The following is a 24250-nucleotide window of genomic DNA, read 5'->3' as shown; positions in this document are numbered from 1 at the left end:
CTCCGCAAAGCTAAACACGAAAAGTCGGTTCAGAGGTATAGAAATCATTTCAAAAACATTTAGAAAATTATTTCAGATATTATATGTAGGCTATGTGTAGTTAAAGTCGTGCACGATAGAGGGCGCCATTGATAGTTGTCTGAAATAAATTAGCTGAGACAACAACCAATCCAAAGCTGAACAAAGGTACTTAAATTTTAAGGTATAAACTTTAAAAATTGATTTAAAATGTTAAACAATACTATATTTACCTGAATTTAAGTTGACTTCTGCAAGGGAAATTTATATTTTAAAAAAGTTTTGTTTAACTTAATATACCCTTTTATACCGTGTACTAAAAAAGCTATTTCCGCAGCTTACGAAAAAGCTTAGCGGCGCGCGGCGCCTTCGGACGTTAGTTAGGAATTTTCAACGTCGTGAAAATCAGTTGAAAACGAGATAACAAACCTGAAAGATACAAAACAGCCGACCGTGCGGGTGATGCGTTGCTTTGCCGATTTACAAAATTTCTTATTTGCACTTGAAAAAATCCAAATAAATTAGCCAGAGTGCCTCAGTGAAGTGAGAGTGAGCAAAGAGTGGCAAAAAGTTCAAAACATAAATATTGTCATCAGCATCAGCAGCTAAACGGTTCGCTATTTTTTTGCAACGAATTTTCAGTGCTCATCCGTTGTCGGCATAAAATAATGCAATAGAAAGGCAACCGCAAACCGAAGGCATTCCAAAGATATACATCGCGAGTAAAAGAAGTGCAAAAGTGAAATAATATAACTCAAAGATACACACACAAAAATACCGACAGAGCTAAAGGAGGGCCCGCATCGAAAGTCCTTTCTCTTTGGAGTGCAGCCGCCGAAGGAAAATAAGTACAGGATAAATACAAACACATACATACACGCACGCACACTCGTCCAACTTTCAATATGGCGGATGTCATGGAGAAAAGCTCAGTGCTGGATGCTGTGCCAGCTCTAGGAGAGTCCCACCTGCAACAGGAAGCACCACCGCAGCCACCGCAACCACAACAAGTACAGCAACAACCACCACAACAGCAACAACCACTGGCACCACCAGCATCTGCACCACTACAACAACAATTGCAAAAGCCTGCACCAGCGAGGGCTAATCAGGATCAAAAAGGTAAGAGGCCCAGAAAGACGGAGCCGAAGTGACTTCACACCGCATTACGCATACGCCGTGTGTGTTTTTATTTTCATTCGAAAAAAAAATCAATTAGGCAAAGTTGGGCAATACCACAGACACGCCTCTAAGCTGCATTGACGGCGATGGCTCAATTAGAGAAATTGTGTGCCGGCACACCCCAGGACATTGATGTCTATGGTTATGTCAGCTTAGCATGCAGCCGGAGGACTCACGTCATGCCACCGCCACCGCCACCGCTGTCGAGGGGCAAATTATGCAAATAGATTTGTCTGCTATAGCTGCTCAGTGTACGGGCGCGATCTATTTGCTCGAACGCTTAACCCCGGCAAGTTTATGGCAAGCTCTTGAAAAAGAGCTCGGCTCGACTGCCGGCAGGATGTGTACGAATAGCAGGATGGCAGGCTGGCAGGCTGGCAGGCTCATTGTTGCTGGTTTAATGACCTGCAACTGTAACACAAAACCACCCACATAGCGGGCGAGTGCAGCTTTTAATTGTGCCTAATGCCCCCCGTCCAGCAGCGTCTGCATTGTGTCGGCTCACAATCGTGTGTATCCATCAGATACAGATACAGCCGACTGCGATAAAAGTTATCAGCAATTTGAGCTCGTGCTGGTGTTCAGTGCAAGCTCAGTGCAATTTTTGTGGATGGGGTCGATTGGCTTGCCGGGGAATGTATCTATATTAATACACCCCCATTCTTCGGAAAGGGTATAATCCCGGCGACTTGCTTTTGTTTCGCCACTTCCATACTCATATTTGTTTCAAACACAAAACAGTTGACGTTCACACGAGAGTGTGGCAAAGATACTCGCAGAACACCCCTACCTCAGGCCGCGATGATTAAATCAAATGTTCAAGTCAAGAGCAAACCGGCTCTGTTAAATAATAAACAAAAACAACGCCACCCAGCCATTGTTTTGTGCCTTTAATAAAAGTAAAAATATAGTTACTGATCACTATCAACGCTCCCATCCACATGAAGTCACCGCAAAAGCTCTGAATACATAATATATCATCCAGATTGCACAGTACTCGTGATTAGTTTGATAAGCAGGTGAAATGGCTTTCTTTCGACTTTCCACTCAGTGCAATGTCAATCAAAAATGTTTTAATATTCGCCGTGTGACGTAATTAAGACTTTTTTCTTCACAGTATAACAAAAATAGCCAAGAATCGCTGCAGTTTCTGTCACCTATTTTGCATTTGCTTTTGCAATTACCACAAAAAAAAGAAGAAACGCTGCCAGCTGAGCGGCATTTTCGTTTCTCATTTGCATTTTCCACTGCAATTGATTTTCCCCCTCTCATTCAAACAGTTTTCTTTTCTTAGTCTCTTGGGCTGTGTCTATTGGGGGCGTGTGCTAGTTTTCAAAAACATTTTTTTTTCTTACTTTTTGGTCTCAAAAACTGTTTAACGAAAAGCTTTAAAAACTCTGCTAATTGTTAAGGTTTCCGCTTCGAGTTGGACAAAATTGAATCAATTACCGAATATTTGAGCCATATTTGTAAGGCATTTTGGCCGCGCCTCGGTCACAGCAATTCAAGCAAGACGAATGGTTGATTTTTGTGACTTTGGGATACGCATGGCTCCCCGCACGCATATGGTCTTTATGATTAATTAATTATTCAGTAAAATCGATTTACTTTAAAGCTTGATTTGTGAATAGATTTCTTCTAAAACCCCTATCTAACGACTGGGATGATATAGATTCAAAAAAATAACCCTTTTCTTTGTATGCATCCAAAGTAAGGTGCAACAATTAGCATTCAGATGGCGCACAATAAGCGTTCATTAAGTTGTTATTGTGCTTCCCCAGTTGGCATATTAATGCAATGTGTATCTGATGGATGCATCTCAACGTTAAGGCCAGGAATGCGGCACAGTTTCGGCTTCATTAATTAATTACAAAATTAAAAGTTTGATCAATAAAGTTTGCGACTAAAATTAATAAAGCGTTGAATATCCGTTGGGCTTAAGGACTCAAGGAGCCAAGGGGAGTGGGTGCTGCTGCAGAACTCAGCATGGGGTGTTGCCTTAATTGTTTTCCCCCAAACAAAGTGTCGTGTGGCACGCGACACGCAAATCCCTCTTAGTACGTGCTACCCTTTAATTAAAGCCAACAAAAGAGTTGTCAAATGGCTTCAGCGCAACTACCAACTTGCCAATTCCAGTTCAATAAACTCCATGGGACCTGCTTTGATTTGGATTTCGATGCACTCGATTTTACTCGATTTTTCACGATTTTATGGAGAAATGTATCTATGCACTTTCGCCCGCTAAATGCTCGGGGAGTCTTCCGAGCCGTTCAGGTGGGTTACCCAATCCCAATTCCAATCCCAAAGTTATGGTCTCTTTGGACAAACGCCGCATAATTTGTGGTTCTGGTCGGGCCGAGTCCATATTTGTTGGTGGCATCACCCGTTTTGGAGGGGCATGTTCGTGCGTGCGGCTACCGTCGCACAGACAATTGCCACATTTTGTGGCAGCCAATCAATAATCGAAGTGCGTCAAAAATACAAATGTTCGAGTTACCAAACCCCATACCAAAAATGGATAATATATACATGAGTTCCTTGTCAATAAAGCCATAAATTTTACTCCTGATTAATTGATAAGTGAAACTGAATACATAAAACCATGTTTTATTTTTCATTTTCCCATTTTAACCTCGTTTTAAGACCCTCTTTTTTGAAAGAGTTAAAGGGTGTGTTTTGTACACCCATCGCACCTTGCTCAATGAGCTTTGTCTAAAATTCTACACTTCAGCTCAACTGTGATTCATCTTTTGCGCCGCAGGACTTTGGGTCCGAAACACATGCGCAGTCCAGGCGGCAGCAACCACATGAGGAATTCCTCCCTCACAGGAATTCCTCCGCCGGATAGAATAATCAATGAGCGAAACGTAGTCACAAAATTGACCAAGGGAAGCCAACCAAAAGGAAGGCATGCCGATAGACACTACGTAAGCACAGTCCGGTTGCATCCCCCAAAAAAAAAAAGCAAAACAAACTGAAAACGAAAGCAATTCGGGGGTGGCATCACAAGCAACCCCCTTTCGGCACTTTGGCCTTGGGCTGCGTGCGTATCTGTTTCAAATGCACTTAATTTGCATAAGATTTTGCCTAATCAGCAGAATTAAAGCCAAAACACGTATTTAATTAAAGCAGATTTTGTTTATAAAATGAGCTTAAGTCAGCTGCAAGCAGGTTTTAAAAAAAGATTATTATCTTTATCATTTATTTAAGAAACAAACAATCATTAAGTAATAAGCTTTTGGTTTAAATAAATATTCAAAAACTTGGATACAGTTGCCAGACATTTGGGCCTATAAAACCAGGGCTACCAGTTGATGGGTTGGTGTCTAGGCTTAAGCCAGTGAGCAAACCTTCGGCGAAATGGCTCCAAGAAAAGCGGCGAATTGTGTTTGAAAAAAAGGCTTAAGTTTATTTAACTTAAATATGCATAATTTTAAATTAAAAATGTATTAAATAAATTCGTAATAATGTGTGGTAATTTCTTTATTAATAATACTTATTTTCTTCTTTTACAGGTATGTTAAACTACAACCAAAATTAAATTATTTAGGCTCATATTTTAATATAAATGGCTTCACAAAATGGTAAATATTTAATAGAATTTTCTTATGGATATATTGAAACCAAATAAATAGTAACCCAACCTAGGTGACCAGGCTAAAAAGTAAACCTTTCTGGTGTGTCAGACAACTCAGACAACTAACCTTGACAATCGAATTAGGGTAAAGAACCAAGTCCTGGGAACCCCAGCTCCTGGTAAACCCATCAGGGTATTTTAAGTTACCCTCATGTCGGACGGGATCGTCGCTGGTTTACTTTTATGTCTACGCATTAGAAGCACTGCTTTCTTGCGTGATGGCTGCTTGTAAATAGACAACAATTAGGGGAACCTATGACAACAACACCTGAATAATAGGAAGGCCGTAATAAATGTAATGCGGTGCGTGGCAATCGGTGCCTGTGCAGCTCCTCCTTCGGTATGGCTTGTTATTAGATTTTTATATATGTATGTACATTTTAGCAAAGGATTGCGCCAGAAACGACAGTGCACAAATGCGCGTCTAGGCTTCCCCCCAGTGCCCATTAAATTAATCAAGTCAAATGAAATCTGCATATAAAATCAACGCTACCGGGCGATGTTAGACCGTTGGCGTTATCCCTAGACCCTGTTTCGCCCCCAAGCTGTTGGCGTGTTGAATTTGCATTTTTCCCCGGCGCCCCACTAATAAATTTGTATGTCAATAGAATAAGCCAGGCAACGCCAGCGCAGCAGTCTTTGCCACAAAAATAACCTGCTCCTGCTTGGCGGCTCTTTGAACTGCGCAAGGACAATTTCTGTTTATGCGCCCCGAGAAGTTTACGAGCGGCTCCGCCACCAACGAAAGTCCAACTTTAGCGGGCCTGGGGGTATTGGGGCATGGGGCGGCGTATCAAAACAAATTCTAAGTATTGTAATTCGAAATTTTTCAAAGCAAATAAAAGCAGTCGAGTTTTAACACTCGCGCCAAACAGTCAGATCAGTCAGAGCTGACGTCGCGGCGCGATATTAGTCAGCAGAGTATTATCTCTTAAATATATATTCACTAAATTAATAAAATATATAAAAAACCTATTTCGAAATACTGAAGAATTGGACTAAAAAATATAACAAAATATATATTTTGTCAACTTGAACGATAAACAAAACAAAGTGTGTAACTGGTTTGTTAAGAAAACTCCTTACTTTCGTATTTCAAGTCGTATCCTTGCGGTGAAAGGCAATTGCAAAGTGCAAAGTGCATTAGCCTTCCCCAGACTGTACGTGGCCAAGTTATTGCCCTCTGGCTAGAAAAATCGATACAGTTGCATGGGCACTTGTTTTAAAGCGAAACTGCAACAATTGATAGTGGTTGTTCCGTGATAATAATCGCTATTGCAACTGCAACAGCAACTGCAGTGCTCCTTCCTGCTTCCTGCAACAATTCAATTGCCCGAGGACAAAGTTTTGTTTAACACAACATTTTTTTTTTTATTTGCTTGGCGAACAGGAAATCTAATTGAAAAAAAGACGGCAGGAGTGCTTAGAAAACTCCCCACTTTGAGGAGGTGGGAGGCCCAGAAGTTTGTGGTTTATGTGTTGCAGCTGGAATTGCAACTGCACCTGTCGCGACTTGCCAACGATTGTTGATAATCAATTTGGCCAAGACCATTTGGCCACAAATGACAGTTGTTGTTGTCGTTGTTGCGGTTGACATGAACATTGTGTGGAATTTCGGTTTATGTCAGCCTACAAGGGGAAACAAATCATTGTGGCCCTAATTTGCAGTTGCTTGCCAGGCTTCTTTTTTTTTATTTTATTTGTATTTTTTCCACTGTTGTTGGCACTTTTTTGCCCTTCCTTGGGCTTCTTTGCCGCCGCCAGTCAGTCAGGAAGTTGGCAAATCCGACTCTGACTCGGCACAACTTGTAGTTTGGTCTTTAGTTGCTTTAGTAGACTCGGGTGTTGCACGTGCTTATGCCCCAATTGCCGCAAAAAGGCAGAACTTTAAAGAGTTTTGTGCAATTATATCGATTCCCCTGTCAAATGTAACACACACCTCACAACTAAATGCGAAAGTTTTTGGTTTTCTCTCTTCTGGGTAAAAAAAAAGAGCATAAAGTTAATTGCCAGGCAGTGCCTAGAACCAGTCGAGACTTAAATTCGAGCAGTAGTCCCAGCACATTGCCTCTGATATGAGCGATACCGATGCGGTGAGTACACACATCCTGGCTACATCCTCGCCCATTGGAGCTGCACTAAAAATCCAATCAAATTGCTTATGCACAATGCCACAGATTTACGAGCCTGTCAGCAAGCATAATTTGAATAAAACAGAAATATTAATGGCTGTATTATACCGGCGACCTTGCATACATCATTTGTCGACCGCAGGACATGTCATCCATCCATTGACGGTGGAAACCCTTTGCGAAACAACAAATCAAACAGCGATTTCGTCTCGTTTTCGAACGACTCGAACTTTGCATTTGCATTTGCGGCTTTCCCATTGGTTCTTCTGTCGATTTTGGGGGCTTAGAACTGCCAAACTGAAACTTTTGTTGAATCAATAAGCCACAAAAACAATTTGGGTCATGTTACAACTGGCAACCGAATTTCATGACAAAATTCCCTAATGGTAACCAAAGCCCAAAGTATGCCAGCCAGCCAGCCAGGCCGACAGCGAGGCGAGGCGATAGCCCAGAAACCGAAGCGCAAAATACCAAAACAATAAAATGTAAACAAATGCAGAAAGAGCCATCAAATTTGAAAGCACCCACTCAATGAGAAATATATTGATACCTTCGTCTGCACCAGCACACTGGCACCCTAGTAGCACACTACCATACACAGTCATACACCCACAGAAACCCACGCGAAACCTTTGGCAATATATGACCATACATATGCAAATGATATGGGCCACTTGGCGGGCCAGGAGCTGGCGGGGATATGTGTGGCATTGGCCGCCAGTTGTGGCGCCGGAGCCCTGCCGGGTATTGGGTTACCCGACACTTGCACATTTCTGCACCGACACCGCAGGCGATAAGTCCTAGTCCCAGGATGTACGGCACTGCGAAGGAGCGCTCTCAAGCGGAGTACGCTAGTGTTAACGAAAACTCTGGCCAGGACTATGGCCAGCGCCAAAGTTACGAGCAGCCACGACAGATCTCCGACTCCGCAGTAGATCGTCCAAAACAAGAGCCAAGATCTATTTCTTACGAACCGGATGCTGTGTCCTTTGAACGTCCTAAGCCTCAGTTAAGATCTCAGCTTACATCTGACTATCTTTACGGCACCAATTCGACTGCAGATCGTCCTGTTTATGAAGCACCAGAGTCATCTAAACAGCAGCAGCTTCCTAACAGCTCCCAGCAACAGCAGCCACTGCGAACTCAGCAGATTGGAGACTATCTTCCATCAAGTGGAACTTTAGATCGTCCTTTGTACGAGGAACGAGCTCGGCAACCGCCTAGACAGCCGCTGCAGCCCACCGCTTATAATGCACCACCGCCTACAGAACGCACCAATCCACCCAAAACCACAACCACGACTCCCAATCTTAAGCTCCAAACGAAGCCCAATCCAGAGTATGTACGACCACCTCAGAACTATGTCTTGCCACCGCAGATGCGTCCACCTGGTGTGGGGCCGCCGCAGCCACAACCGCGTCCCCCATTCGCCGGAGCTCGTCCCATGGTTGGCATGGGTCCACGTCCGCCGATGCCACCCAACATGGCACCCCGGCCGGGTCAGATGCCACCTCCTTTGCGGAGCACGGATAGCAAGAGCAACCTGCTAATGGGTCCACCGATGAGACCGGGAATGCCAACACCGCAACTCAGTCAGCAGAATCTGCAGCAGGCCCGGCTGCCCAATTCCGGTGGCCCCCTCAGTCCACCCGGACAAGGTCCCCCTCGACCGCCCGGAGGCTTCAATTGGAATCCCCCGGCTGGAGCACCTGGCATGCCACCGGGAGCCAGACCTCCACAGAACATGACGCGACCGCCGCCACCAACATTTGCCCGCCCTCCGCCGGGTCAGCCACTGCAGGCGCCATTCCGACCGCCCTTCAATCAGCAACCGCCCATGCCACAGCAGCAGCAACAGCCGCCACAAATGCAGCAGCAACACATGCAACAGCAGCAACAGCCACCGCAACTACTACGCCCACTTTCAGCGGCGGGCTCCCACAGCAACAACAATGACGACGACGATGACGTGATCATGGGCCCGGCAGTGACTCCTCTCAAGTCATTCAATATGAAGGCCGATCCCATGGGCTCCCCGTTGCTGGAGGAGACGGAGCCACCATTCGAGACGAGCCCCCCGGCGGTAGACTCCAGGAAGGGGCCGGGTTTCAGTAAGATTTGAGAAACATTTTCCAATATTTTACCAAAAGTGAAGCCATTTATAATTTAGGGTTTATTCAGATATAGTGTTGAGTTTTTATTATTTGCATAGATTTTAATTTACCATATAAAATTTATACAATTTTCAGTTTATTAAAATTTGTTATCAACTCATTACAGAAGGCGACAATGACAGCGGTGTGGATGAATCAACTCAGGAGAAGGTGAGTGCCAGCCAAGATTGTACATAAACCAGTTAACTTTTTGGCCATAAATGTGACTTCGGTTGTGTCTTCGTTAATTGAGAGGATATTAACTGGAACTGGCAACTACAAATTAATTTAATTCCGTTGACCGTCTCTGTCTGTCTGGGTTCACAAATCATAAATATCTGTAAAAGGCGGGCCAGTCAGCGGGTGAGCAGCGAGCTGCAAGATACAAGCTACAAGCTCCACGCTCCATTAGCGACCATATACATAGATATGGCAGAGCCGACTTTTGTCGGCGACAGTTCCGTAGCTCAGTTCAAAAAAAGTTGGCCCGTGTTCGTGTGCAGACGCCAAAGTTCAGACTAAGTTTTGTCTTGGCAGACGGCAGTTGGCGAGTCGGAAAAACCCGCAGAAAAGTGCGACAAAAAGTCGAACAAACAATATATACCTATATCTATCTTTGCAATACGGAGTATAATATATATGCCGAACGTGAGCTTCACAGGTGCGAGGTGGAAACTCCGAATAAAAAACACACAAAAAACGAAGAAATATGTATTGCCAAACCAAGAAACGATTTATTTCCCTGGTGATATCTGTGCCTAGATAAGTGCCAAACACGAAACGGGTCGAGGATTCATTTGGGTTGGGGGCCTGTTTGGGGGAAGGGCCTGGCACACACTTGTATATGTATGATTCCGCACTGGAGTTGTTGTCTCTATAAATACCCATCCATATGCAAAAACGACACGAAGTGGCGACAATCGATAAAACAATGCATAAACTACACAAGTCCTTCGTACCGACATCGACATCGACAGCGACAACGGCAGGCGAATGGCCAGATCCGGAGGCAGTCATAAATGCCAATGGCATTACGTTGACAGCTCCTGCTCCGGCCAGCCTGGGAGTGTTGAGAGCAGTCGTAAATGGTTAATAATAAACGCGTACTCCGTGCCAGCCCCAAGATGCATCTCGTCATCATGGCCGATTCGACCTACTTGCTAGTAATTAGTGAAGGCAGAGTCCCATGTGTCATTCCGCTTTGTAAAATGAACTTTTTGCTCTTTTGTGTCCCAGGATCGAAACGGACCCATCTCGCCCAGCTCACCGGTGAAGACTCCCACATCGACCTCATCGAAGCCGGACAAGTCGGGCACCTCGCGTCCCCCGAGTGCCACGCCCTCGAACAAATCGGCTCCCAAGTCGCGCAGCGCCTCCAAGAATCGCTTGCTCCTCAAGACTCCAGAGCCCGAGCCAGTCAAGAAAGGTGAGTTCCTCTAAAAGCCAAAAAAATGAATAAAAAAAGGAATTGTTCGAATAATACATCCCACATAACACTACCTCTTCCAGTTCCAATGAACAAGGTACAGGTTGGACATGCACCTTCGCCCAATCTGAAGGCTGTTCGCTCCAAAATTGGATCTTTGGATAATGCCACCTACAAGCCAGGTGGTGGCCATGTGAAAATCGAGTCCAAGAAGCTGGACATCAAGGCAGCACCACGCATCGAGGCCAAGAACGACAAGTATGCCCCCAAGGGCGGTGAGAAGAAGGTATGTTTTTCGGGGGTTCCAACGAATTCGATTCTAGGGTCTTTATCTTCTGTGGGGCGGGACCGGTGTATCCATTTCTGGCAATATTGTCAGGACATAGTAATTCTCTTTCATAAATCTTTGTAAATTTATCTCATCTACAAATGGCTTTTACTTATATTACTTAAAACTGAGAAAAGCTCTCCAAACCAATAAACAAGCGTAAAGTATAGTCGAGTAACGTAAAGTAAAATATTGGCAAAATCAAAATCAATTTCACGGTCGATTTGCGATTTGAGATTTGATGTATATTGCGCCCATTTTAGATTGGCAATCGGCAGCACGGTATCTTGTATCTTGTATCTCGTATCTTGTTGTAGGAAATGCAATTACCAATTCGAAGCGACACTTAGCAGCATAATTCCGTTGCCTTATGTAGCGTATGCCATTTAATGCCCATAACCGAAACCCGAATCCGTATCCGCATCTGCATCCGCGCCGGATATTTCAGAGCTGGGTGGCACCCTCTGACATTGAAAGCGGGAAGTATGCATTGCCGGATGTTCGTTCGATCAATATTTGATTTTCGGTTCTAATCGTTTACTACCTTGTATCTATTTACAATATACGAACATCGACTCCTGCACCCGACACTCGCTCCACCACCACCGTCCACCACTTCACCACCAAAACAAAATCCAAAATCAAATCAAAAAACAAAAATCCACTGCAAATCCGTAGATAGTTTCAACAAAGTTGCAGTGGAATGCGAAGTCGAAAATCGGTTCGCTGGAGAATGCCGCCCACAAGCCCGGGGGCGGCGACAAGAAGATCGAGACCCTGAAGATGGACTTTAAGGACAAGGCCAAGTCAAAGGTCGGCTCCAAGGACAACGTGCAACATAAGCCCGGCGGCGGTGATATCAAGGTATGCAGTCACCTCTCTCCCATGACCTCAAACCCCCCGAATCGATTTCATGTTTGAGTTTGACCCAGAGACCCGAACGAGTACCTATTGATTTTTGTAGCGGTTAAGTATGATTTCCGATTGCTGTTGGCTTTTGTTGGTTTTTGGATGCTCTATTCTCGTTTTGTTCAAGTTTTCAAAACCCTCCAGCAACCAGCAACAAAAATAACTGGCATGGGCATGGGCATTCTATAACTATTTCTTTTCCATCGGTGCATGAGCTGCAATGTTCTTTTAGTTGAAAAATAAAAAAAAGCATGCTGCAAAGTTAAATTTCATGGAAAAACTAGAGACTAACACCCAGAACACTCGCATAAAAACTCTTTTAACAAACAACTTTACAGAACTTTGGTAGAAAGATGAACATCATTTATGGCGAGGGTTCCAAAATTGTCAACCAATGCGCCAATAACAAGCGCCTGGATGAGAATTTGTATAATGAGGAGGAGTAGTGACTTAGTGGGGTAGGTAACACCCAAGAGATGTAAATATACCTGCAACTTGGTGCTAAAAAAAAACACATAGTCTAGTTTTTGGGGCTCAGATTAGCAAGAAAGCCATTTTGTTTCAGTTCCTAACCCATCCAAAACAAAACTACTGTAAACAATTGAGAATAACTTATTATTTTTCCATCTTTATTTTTGAATGATATTTTGGAAACTATATTTTGTTTTTAACTAAACCATTTAACAAACAAATTCAAGGATAACAACCCGAAGGATGTAAGTAGTCGTGATAACTCTTTTGATTCAAAAAATATCTGTTTGTCTGCATTCTGAGTGTGCTTTTGTATGATACCTTAGATGCATTATAGTGTTGTATTTTATCTACTTCCTTTTTGTATTTTGAATCACCTAAACAACGCACTTTTTGAGATTCCCCAAGGCACAACACCCTCCCTTAGAATATCTAGTGTACTTTGTGTGTATCCCAACCTATGGTGTATTCCAATTTTGTGTTCTGTACTCTGCTGTTCCTGTGTATGAAAACCTCCAAATTTCAGTTTCGTCCTCGATTGGCTGTTGTCGTGTGTCCATAACCCACCTGCAAAAAAAAAACAACCATTAAGTTTTGTGGAAAAGTCGAAACCCCAGTCGAAATTTCCCATTGCCTGAAGTCTGAAGCGAGATTTTTCTAATCATTTTCTGTACGTTGCCGGTGCCGGTGCTACTTTTCAGATTCAAACGCAAAAACTAGAAATTAAGGCACAAAGCAAAGTTGGCTCTTTGGATAATGTAAAGCACAAGCCCGGTGGCGGTGAAAAGAAGATTTTCGATGATAAGGATTATTTGAAAAATGTTGAACACTCTGTTGCACTGACAACACCACCAACACAGGTAAACTACGTGTACATAAGCTCAAGTAGTTACGGATAAATAATAGTACTTAACTTTAACCCTGATTTAATAGATTTATTTTTCATTTTTTTACGAAAGCAACAAAAAGTATTAAGCAAAAAAAAAAAATATATAAATATTATCGATATCCCATTTTGTGTTTACGTCGAGAAATTCATTTTTGTGTAATCAGTATTTGTAATTAATTGCGTTGCATTTGTGGTTAACACTTTATGGTTTACAATCAAGCCACTAACAGAGCACCATCACACACCCACCCACCATCCGAAAATGATAAACACCGCACCACCCACCCACTGACACCACCTCCTAACCCGAACCGCTTTCAGAGAACTCTCCTTACCATCAAAAGATCAATCCGTTCATGCGCAATTGTAAATGATGAGAAATAACATTTTGGACAAAGTATTTTTGGCACTTTTAGGTCTCGAAATGTACCCGAAAGGAGGGCATTTGGTAATATTATTGTTTCTTTCAAAATTTCTTCTTTTCTTTGATTTTTTATAGTTTAGTTTTTTTACATTTACGTTACATTTAAAAATGAATTTCTTTCAAACTCAAACTGAGATTCATTGGCGATGACCAAATTGGTAGAAAAGCGCTTTCCATACCAGAAGTGTTAACGTTTTTACACACAATTCTCTAAACTATAATCTTCTCTTTCTTCCCCAATCGCTCTCTCTCTCTTTCTCGCTAACTGTAGTTTGCGGCGCAAGGGCGCTTGATTGCCACGATCCATCTAGAATTCGGTCTCTGTAAACCAGACTGTGTGTGTAACAGTATATTTGAGTCGCTTTTTAAATGAACTCCCTAGCTTTAGATAAATTATCGATAAACCAACAAACAAGAATTACTGAGACAACTACTGTACTGTACCTAAAGCCAAATACGAGTATTAAACTGTTTCAGGACTAAAACACAACTAAATGAAACTAAACACAACTGAACTCTACTAGAAAAGCTCAACTAGAAAATCTCGAATGAGTTTGCAAGAGTTTCTATTTTAAATTGTATATTAAACCGACATAGTATATATATTTATGCATAGTCCAATAAGATACGATTATCCTTGGAGTGTGTATAGATGATGTGAGCTGTCCTGTCCTTGGGAGGATCACCTGTAGTATTAAGTTCAATGGAAGACAGGCCTCCGCCCAGGGGCAAGGACAGCATAGGCCATGAGGCTCAATGTTTGTTAATTCCTTTTAGTATGTAGTCCCTTAATGAAAATTTATTTAGTTGAAACAGTCGAAGAAATTTATATTATATAGGATAGTACAAATTTTGAACAATATACCGATCCACAATTGCTCAAAGAACCCCCGAATCCCAGACAATGACCCTGAGGACGGTTTAGGAAAAGGCTGCCCAGCATTTATATCATCTAACAAAAGTGCTTTGCTCTCATACATACTACACCGGCTCATAATACAATAAAACCCATTCAAACATTGACCTCAAAACACTCACATCAGTTTTAAATTAACATAAATTATGAATTTTTATGTGTATTCTTCATTTCTGTGCTTAATATTTTTGTTTCGTTTATTATAGGAATATATATACACGTTTTATTAGGCTAGTCATACGAAACTAAGTGCATTAAATTCGAAATTCGTACACTGTTACGTCCATTAGAGTTATTTATCGCCTACTGCTATTACAACTACTATGTACGATGCGATTTTAAAAAAAATGACAAATAGAAACATTCGATCCGATCCGATCCGATACAATTCGATTCGATTTGATTCGATCAAGTAAAACCCCGTAAGTTAATGTGCGTTGCGAGTTCTTCTAAGATGTGTCCGTTGCGTATATAGATAGTTATATGAACCTAAATATTTAACAGTGCTGTGATAGACTAACCGAACCGTTAGTACCGATCCAAGCTGATTTGCCAGACCACCTGCACCCCATACCATACCATACCAACTATCGTACTACATTTTATATACGATCCTTAAGCGGTTTCAGGTGCAAAGTTGCTTGCAACATTATGTATGCCCCAGACTTTTATTCATTCCAAATCCAAATCCCGAAATTCATGATTTTAACAAGGCTTATGGTTTATTTATTTGTGAAACTTATTTTATAATTTTGTGCAATCGATACGCATTCACGTTTATATTTTTATCTTGAACGCAGAGTCCACTACCATCCATGACGGCTTCTGGCGCTGATGAAAATTTAAATCAACAAAGCTAAATGCCCGAATTGCATGTCGAGCTGAAAATCTGAATCTTTTCTTTGCTAAAAATATAGGATTGAAATGTGAAATGATTATTGAACATTGAACCAGCTAATTTGAAATGTACTATCTAAGCAAAAGCTACACAAAGCAAAAACCAAACGAAAGTTACGCAATAATTTCCACACCCCCACACACAAATAAGATATAAAATTGAACAAAAAAAAAACCAATCCGATAGAGGTGCAAGCACGCAATGAGATGCAGATACATCTATTTTACACCACATACGTATTTGGTTTGAAAATCAAAAGTATATTTGACTAGTTGAGCAATGCACTCTTTATCATACAGATACCAGACATAATTATATATCTCAATGTATTACAAGAACTTCATATATACATACAAATATATATATATATAGTGACATATCCATAGCATTATACATAAACTATGTAAATGTCCACACACCCACACACTCACACATACACATTAAGTATTTGTCAGAACTTACCCTTGAGACTTAGATTCAAATAGGCAAATGCACCGAACATGATCCTAGCCCAAATCAGACCTAAACATAATTGAGGATGGAAAAGTACTTATAAACAAAAATCCTCAGACTAAACAGACCGAGGGAAACATGCATTCAGCACGTTCCCATAATTCAGATCCCCAAACCCAATCGTAAAACTCAAATTTCGGGACCAAAGACAAAAACAAATTCAAAAGCAAGAATCCAAAGTCCAATCGGGAAAGTTCTCAGCCTAAACAATAAAACACACTCAATTAGAATAAACACACTCAAGTAAAGCTCGAAAGCTCCAAAACCGAGGTTTGATCGTAAAAGAAGTCAGAGTTAGGAGTGAAGTTCAGTTTAAGATCTACAAGTAGTAGGTTGGTGTTCTTCAAATAAAGAATATTTGTAACCAGTTGGACATAAGAAAAATAAAGATAATTTTTTTTTATTGAAAACTTATGGTGCAAACATTTAATTGGCGCAGTCGGTAGGATTTCTAAAAAGGTCCTTACACCAAGTTATCGGTACTGATCAACAAAGAAGGATAATACTATACGACTAGTTTATCCTGATCAGCGAAAGTGACTAAAAGAAATCCGCAAAAGAATTTATGTGCAGTGCGACTGTATATAAAGACAATTAATTAAAAATCCAATTCGGTCAATAACTCCACGAATTTTCGTGCGACAATATTGCAATACAAAAACTTCAAAAGCGATAAAAATGGCGACACCACAGTTATCCGAGATCCATCTCAATCAATTGATTGGACAAATCAAGGAACTGCCTTATTTCGACGGCAACCCAATAGAGCTCAGCCGATTCATTACACGGGTCGAGTATCTGTTGCAGTTATACCCAACACAGGATGTGAGGCAAAACCATATCATCTACGGGGCCATCGAGAGGACCATTATTGACTCAGCACAAGCAGTCATCGCAGAAGAAAAAACCACAACATGGATGCAGACGAAACTGGCCCTGATTAAAGCATTCAAGGACCATAGGCCATACGAAGATGTCATCCGCCACGTACATCAAACACCTTACCCAGGGAGCATCAGTAAGTTCATAAACGAACTTAAAATCAGGTCATCCGTAGTTTTAAATAAGTTAGATTTAGAAATGGATCAGACAGATAAAACAATTTATACAAGTTCATTGAACAAAACAATCAGGGATTGCATTGAAAAGAAACTTCCGGACAGATTGTATAATTCACTATCGAAAAGAGATATTACAACTATTACTAACTTAAAAGAGGCAGCCATGACTCTAGGCCATTGGGATTCAGATCCATACGATAATTATAAAACCAGGTATTATGATCAACGTAGGAATTTGGGTAATTCAAGACAGAATCAAAATTACTCGAGAAATAATTCAAATCATTATCCCCGACATAACTCAAATAATTATTTGAATTATAATCCAGGATCAAGCAATCCAACAAATATTCCGAATTCACCTGCCAGAAACCAAAACCAAGGCAACTATCATGAACTCAGAAGGAATTTAAATCAAGGTAGAGCTCAGAACCCCATGAATTATCAGGCATCAACTTCTAATAATTCTCCAAATGCACCTGTTAAGAGACAGAGAGAAAGTGAAAGCGCCCAAAGTAGAATGGACGTAAATTTTCAGCAAATAGCCTCGGAAAACGAAAACAGTATCCTTATATCAGAGTAGTAGTCAAAGGTAAAACTCTCAAAGCAATGATCGATACAGGATCTTCCATTAACATCATGAGAGAAAACTCAGGAAATTTTGCAGAAACTAACGAAAATCAGAAAGTCTATACAATAAATGGACCAATTAACTTACTTAAAAGCATTACATTAAATCCCAGTAAAATTTGCCCAGTAAAACAAAAATTTTTCTTACACAAATTCTCAGAGAATTATGACATACTTATAGGCAGAGATTTTTTGAAAGAAAGTAAAGCTAAGATAGATTATGAAGATGAATCAATTACGTTAGGAGACAAAAAACTTTTCATTGAATATGGTGAAGATGATAAAGAGGGCAAGACCGCACTAAAATGCCTTAGCTCAAAATCATCCGAACAAGAAATTAAAAAGGGCAAGACCGCACCAAAATGCCTTAGCCCAAAGTCAATCGAAAAGAAAGAGGAAAAGGATGAGACCGCACAAGATTGCCTTAATCCACCTCTATCAGAAGATGACTCATTTAATTTTTCCATAAACAACGAACTTAGAGAATGCAACGAATTTCGTCTCGAACATTTAAATGAAGAGGAAAAGAAAGATTTAAAAAGGGTTTTGTTTGAATTCAAAGATATTCAGTACAAGGAAGGTGAAAATTTGACTTTTACTAGTACAATAAAACATTCAATACAAACAAAACACGAAGACCCGATATATAAAAAGCCATACAAATATGCGCAAGCTTTTGACGAAGAAGTTAATACACAAATTACTGAGATGATTAAACAAGGAATAATTCGAAAGTCGAAATCTCCTTATTGTTCACCAATCTGGATAGTCCCAAAGAAAAGCGATGCTTCAGGAAAGAAAAAATTCAGATTAGTAATAGATTATAGGAGTTTAAATGAAATCACAATAAACGATAAATTTCCGATCCCTAGAATGGATGAAATTCTAGACAAATTAGGAAAATGCCAATATTTTACAACACTCGATTTAGCCAAAGGCTTCCACCAAATTCAAATGGATGAAAATTCCATAGCAAAAACTGCATTTTCAACTAAACATGGGCATTATGAATATACCCGTATGCCATTTGGTCTTAAAAACGCCCCTGCAACTTTCCAAAGATGTATGAACAATCTCTTAGAAGATTTAATCTATAAAGATTGTTTAGTATACCTGGATGACATCATTATTTTCTCCACTTCATTGGAAGAACATATTTTGTCTCTTAAGAAAGTTTTTGGAAAATTAAGGAATGCCAATTTGAAATTACAATTGGATAAATGTGAATTCATGAAAAAGGAAACAGAATTTTTAGGTCATATCGTAACTACAAGTGGTATCAAACCTAATCCTAATAAAACCAATGCTATAACTAACTTTCCAATACCTAAGACCCCAAAACAAATAAAATCATTTTTAGGACTATGCGGCTTCTATCGCAAATTCATTCCTAATTTCGCTAATATTGTAAAACCAATGACAGTTAAATTAAAAAAAGGAGCAGTAATTGATATAAAGTGTAAAAATTACATAGAAGCATTCGAAAAATTAAAAGTACTTATTACTTCAGATCCAATACTTATTTATCCTGATTTCAGTAAAACATTTTCTTTAACAACTGATGCAAGTAATATAGCAATCGGTGCAGTGTTATCACAAAACCATAAACCCGTATGTTATGCAAGCAGAACTTTAAACGAACATGAAATCAATTATGCCACGATAGAAAAAGAATTGTTAGCGATCGTTTGGGCAACGAAATATTTCAGATCTTACTTATTCGGAAGACGTTTTGAAATACTCAGTGATCATAAACCTCTTGTTTGGCTGAATAATATCAAAGAACCAAACATGAAGTTACAGAGATGGAAAATAAAATTAAATGAATTTGATTACGAAATTAAATATTTACCCGGAAAAGAAAATTATGTAGCGGACGCTTTATCCCGAACCAAAATAGAAGAAAATATGTTAGGAGAAGTAGCCGAAAGTGTAGGCGCAACCGTACATAGTGCACAGGAAGACAACCAAAATTACATACCAATAACGGAACGACCATTCAATTATTTCCCTAGACAAATCGAATTAATAAAAGGAAATGAAGACCAAACGAACGTACAGCATTATTTTCATAAAATCAAAATCAAAATAACTTATAAAGAAATGACTGAAGACCTGGCAAAAGAAATAATTAAAGAATATTTATGTACAAAGAAAAGCGCTATTTACATGCACAATGACTCAGATTTCCCAACATTCCAGAAAGTTTTCGTAGAAATAATCAATTCTAATCATTTAACAAAATTAGTAAGATGCACAACTAAATTAGAAGATATCTTGACATACGCAGAATTCAAGGAGAAAATATTGGGAAGACATAAAGAACTATTACATCCAGGAATAGAAAAAACAATTAATTGGTTCAAAGAAAAATACTATTTCCCTGACCATCAAAACTTAATCCAGAACATTATTAACGAGTGCGAAATTTGTAACATATCTAAAACAGAACATAGAAACACAAAACTTTCTTTCGAAACCACCCCAGAAATACAAAACATCCGTGAAAAATACGTAATGGATTTTTATATAGTAGGTAATCAACAGTTTTTATCTTGTATTGACGTGTATTCAAAATTTGCTTCATTAGTAGAAATAACAAGTAAAGATTGGCTAGAAGCGAAAAGAGCAATAATGAAAGTATTTAATGAAATGGGAAAACCACAAGAAATTAAAGTAGATAAGGATTCAGCATTTATGTGTGTAGCTTTACACAACTGGTTAGATTCGGAAGGAGTAAAAATTCAGGTAACAACAAGTAAGAATGGTATATCAGACGTAGAAAGATTCCATAAGACAGTTAATGAAAAACTACGAATCATTGGAAGTGAGACAAATATTGAAAATAGGTACACTAAATTCGAGTTAATACTTTACATTTATAATCACAAAACAAAACATAATGCTACAAACAGAGTACCAGCCGATATTTTCATGTATGCAGGAACACCCGATTATGATACACAGGATAAGAAAATCAATAAGATTAATCAACTAAATAAAGACAGACATGATTATGAAATAGATACCAAATATAAGCAATCTCCGTTAGTAAAATCAAAAACAACTAACCCGTTTAAAAAGACAGGAAATATCAGACAAGTTGATGAGAAACATTTTGAAGAAACCAATAGAGGCAGGAAAATTACTCATTATAAATCTAAATTTAAAAAGAAAAAAATAATTAATAAAAGTAAATATAACAATTCCAGACAAACAGAAGAAACCTAATGGATTCAACAACCTCTATAAAATTATTATGTTTATGATTATATTAACTACTTCAATTCAAATGACGAATGGACAAAACATCGAAATAAATCCGATAAAAGCCCAAAATGGATACTTAATGTTTAAAACAGGCACGATAGACATTCCAACTAATTATGAGAATCACTTTATAAGCATAAATATTACGAAAACAGAACAAATCTTTGAGAAATTAGTAGAAGAAGCATGTGAATTCAAAGGAACATTGCAGATAGAATATTTAGTGGGAAAACTTCAACGAGAAATTAATGGTATTAAAATCGCAAAACGTAGCAAAAGAGGGTTGCTAAACATTGTAGGAACAACTTACAAATACTTATTTGGAACATTGGATCAGGATGATAAAGAAGAGTTAGAACAGAAAATCGATACACTAACTGAGAATAGTATTCAAAGTAATGATTTGAATAAGATTATTGATGTCGTAAACAATGGATTAGATTTAATCAACAAATTTAGAGACGAGGAAGAGAAAGAGCAACAGGCTAACGTCCTAATATTTAATCTACAACACTTCACAGAATACATAGAAGACATTGAGTTAGGAATGCAACTAACTAGACTTGGAATTTTTAACCCCAAACTTTTAAAACATGATAATTTAAAACAGGTGAATTCCGAGAAATTGCTTAAAATCAAAACTTCCACTTGGCTCAAAACTAATACAAATGAAATTCTGATTATGTCCCACATTCCTACCGAAATATTTAAAGCCCCTGTTTTCGAAATTATTCCCTACCCAGATGAAGACAATAACATACTAACAGAGAACACGATCAATAAGTATTTCCTACATGATGAAAAAGTATTTGATAAAGAAACAGGAAAGATTGTATTTGACGAATGTATAAATGGAATAATTAAACAAGAAAATACAGGTTGTAAATACACTAAAACTCATAAAAATTTTCAAATTGATTATATTGAACCAAATATTTTATTGACATGGAACATCCCTAAAACATTTTTAAATCAAAATTGCATTAATAAAGAAATTTCTATAAGCGGAAGTAACCTTATCAAAATCCTTAATTGTTCGGTTCAATTGAATGAATTTATCCTTTCAAATACAATGGCAGATTACACCCAAACAGTTTATGTCAGTAATAATGTAACAAAACTAGAACCGCTAGCATATATCCAAACAAAAGAAATTATAAAAACACACACAAAATATTATAATGTATTCCAAATAATAACAACAACTACTTTTATAATTACAATTATAAGTTTATCTTTGTATCTATTCTATAAGTTCAAAAGTTTACCGAAGAAACTAATTGTAAAATATGTAAAACCAAAGGAAGAAACACCAAAGATTCCAGAAATTGTAAACGATCAACCTAATATGAACATAGGAGAGCATCTCATGTTATACCCAAATCTATCGACCTGAGGACAGGCCAAATTCAAAGGTTGGGGGAGTGACATATCCATAGCATTATACATAAACTATGTAAATGTCCACACACCCACACACTCACACATACACATTAAGTATTTGTCAGAACTTACCCTTGAGACTTAGATTCAAATAGGCAAATGCACCGAACATGATCCTAGCCCAAATCAGACCTAAACATAATTGAGGATGGAAAAGTACTTATAAACAAAAATCCTCAGACTAAACAGACCGAGGGAAACATGCATTCAGCACGTTCCCATAATTCAGATCCCCAAACCCAATCGTAAAACTCAAATTTCGGGACCAAAGACAAAAACAAATTCAAAAGCAAGAATCCAAAGTCCAATCGGGAAAGTTCTCAGCCTAAACAATAAAACACACTCAATTAGAATAAACACACTCAAGTAAAGCTCGAAAGCTCCAAAACCGAGGTTTGATCGTAAAAGAAGTCAGAGTTAGGAGTGAAGTTCAGTTTAAGATCTACAAGTAGTAGGTTGGTGTTCTTCAAATAAAGAATATTTGTAACCAGTTGGACATAAGAAAAATAAAGATAATTTTTTTTTATTGAAAACTTATGGTGCAAACATTTAATTATATATACATAAAAGTATCTAAATATTTAAGCAAATTATACAAGATTCGTACGAGTAAACTGTGTGCTTAGTTGAAAATGTTGAACGACACCCATTACACTTGACGTTTAAATGTTGAACGATTAGATACTAACTAAAACGGTTTAGATACTTTTTGCGAACCACAACCAGACGAACCAAAAACCGAACAGACCAGAACAAACCAGAACAGTTGATTAAAACTTATAAGCATATTTTTACTATTAATTTGTATCTTATTAGTCAAGCGCATCATTCTCACGATTTATTTACACCCTGTTACAAAATGTAAGAACAATGGCAAAATTTAAACATAATAAACAAACAAAAAAAACGTTTTTCATTTACCAAATCCCGGCGTTGTTGCACTTAGTTCTTTTGCGATCCAACAGCCACGAACCACCTTTCGTATCGTATTGGTTTGAGATAGACAAATTTTTGGAGATCCTTAAGTACATATACTATATATAATATTTGGCAAGCCACGCCCACGACGCAAGCGTTCCAACAAAGCCACGCACGAGCACACATCCTCTTCTATCTCATTGGATGCATTGGTAATCGAAACAAAAATAAATTTTGATCAAGCAAATTGTAAGTCTCAACCATCTCAATCGAGCTGCTGCGACAATTTTTCTATCCTATTTTCCAACGGCGTTCTCGAACTGTTTTAAAGCGTGTCCTTTTTGGTATTCCTCGAATTCCCCACAGTATTGGAAGGCGCCCCGCATCCAACGCGCCACCACACTTACCTCGTCCATGTCCCTGCCAGCCGAGTGCCTGGTGCTCTCCGTCTCCATGCCCTCGCTCAACTCGGAAACCAAGCGCCCCAAGAGCGCGGGTCCCAAGAAGAAGCCCGGACAGGCCGTCCACTCAAAGCCCTTCCGCTTGTACTAAGGCCAGCCGCTGGATGATCAACCTCGCAGGATCCTTGGCTGCCCCACATGTTGCACAAGACGTCACCCAATCGAAACACTCGGAGATTTGTTCACAAGTTGAAATCAAGGCACGCACTAAAATCAAAATACATGCATCAAAAATCTGGTCAAATTGTTAATTGTTCAAACCCAAAAAAAACGAAACGTGGCATTTACAAAAGAATAAACAATAAACTGAGAGGCAAAGTTAAGCACAAAATACAGCGGGTGGTTTTCTTTTTTTTAAATAATTACAGTATATATTTTCGTAAGTATTAAATCAGTTTTACGGCTTCTACATCTTGGCAGCCAAATGGCCTTCGTTTTCATTTCATTTACATAAGACTTTGTTAGATTTATAATTATAATTATTACAAAGTGTCCTGGGATTTTGTCGCATCTTAATTGTTACTTTATGCTCATTGTGATTTGGAAAAATGTGTGCTTATCTTGAGTTTTC

At 39.1% G+C, this 24250-nt stretch overlaps 1 protein-coding gene across 15 annotated transcripts; it reads left to right on the top strand.

Moving 5' to 3' along the window:
- The first annotated feature begins 416 nt into the window (after nt 1–416).
- On the top strand, nt 417–23899 carry tau (microtubule-associated protein tau). 15 transcript variants are annotated; one of them, XM_070281873.1, is made up of 9 exons: nt 6815–6930; nt 8348–9080; nt 9250–9293; nt 10359–10548; nt 10632–10834; nt 11555–11740; nt 12484–12501; nt 12958–13116; nt 23585–23897. In XM_070281873.1, exons 1-9 carry the CDS (start codon nt 6913–6915, stop codon nt 23768–23770), a joined length of 1737 nt encoding a protein of 578 aa, XP_070137974.1. In that variant the 5' UTR covers nt 6815–6912; the 3' UTR covers nt 23771–23897. The 15 variants fall into 15 exon arrangements, with proteins under 15 accessions (XP_017091894.2, XP_017091896.2, XP_017091897.2 ...); XM_043212154.2 differs by lacking the exon at nt 23585–23897 and adding an exon at nt 13841–14067 and having other exon boundaries at nt 6816–6930; XM_043212155.2 differs by lacking the exon at nt 23585–23897 and adding an exon at nt 15286–23225 and having other exon boundaries at nt 6820–6930.
- The last annotated feature ends 351 nt before the right edge of the window (nt 23900–24250 follow it).

This window comes from Drosophila bipectinata, chromosome 3R (genome assembly GCF_030179905.1).
Source record: "Drosophila bipectinata strain 14024-0381.07 chromosome 3R, DbipHiC1v2, whole genome shotgun sequence".
Taxonomy (NCBI): Eukaryota; Metazoa; Arthropoda; class Insecta; order Diptera; family Drosophilidae; genus Drosophila; species Drosophila bipectinata.
This window is presented reverse-complemented; position numbering and strand designations above follow the sequence as displayed.

Coding starts and splice junctions, on each gene's coding strand:
- tau (XM_070281873.1), top strand. Junction 10,549..10,631: donor GCCCGAGCCAGTCAAGAAAG/GTGAGTTCCTCT, acceptor TACCTCTTCCAG/TTCCAATGAACAAGGTACAG. Junction 10,835..11,554: donor CCAAGGGCGGTGAGAAGAAG/GTATGTTTTTCG, acceptor GCAAATCCGTAG/ATAGTTTCAACAAAGTTGCA.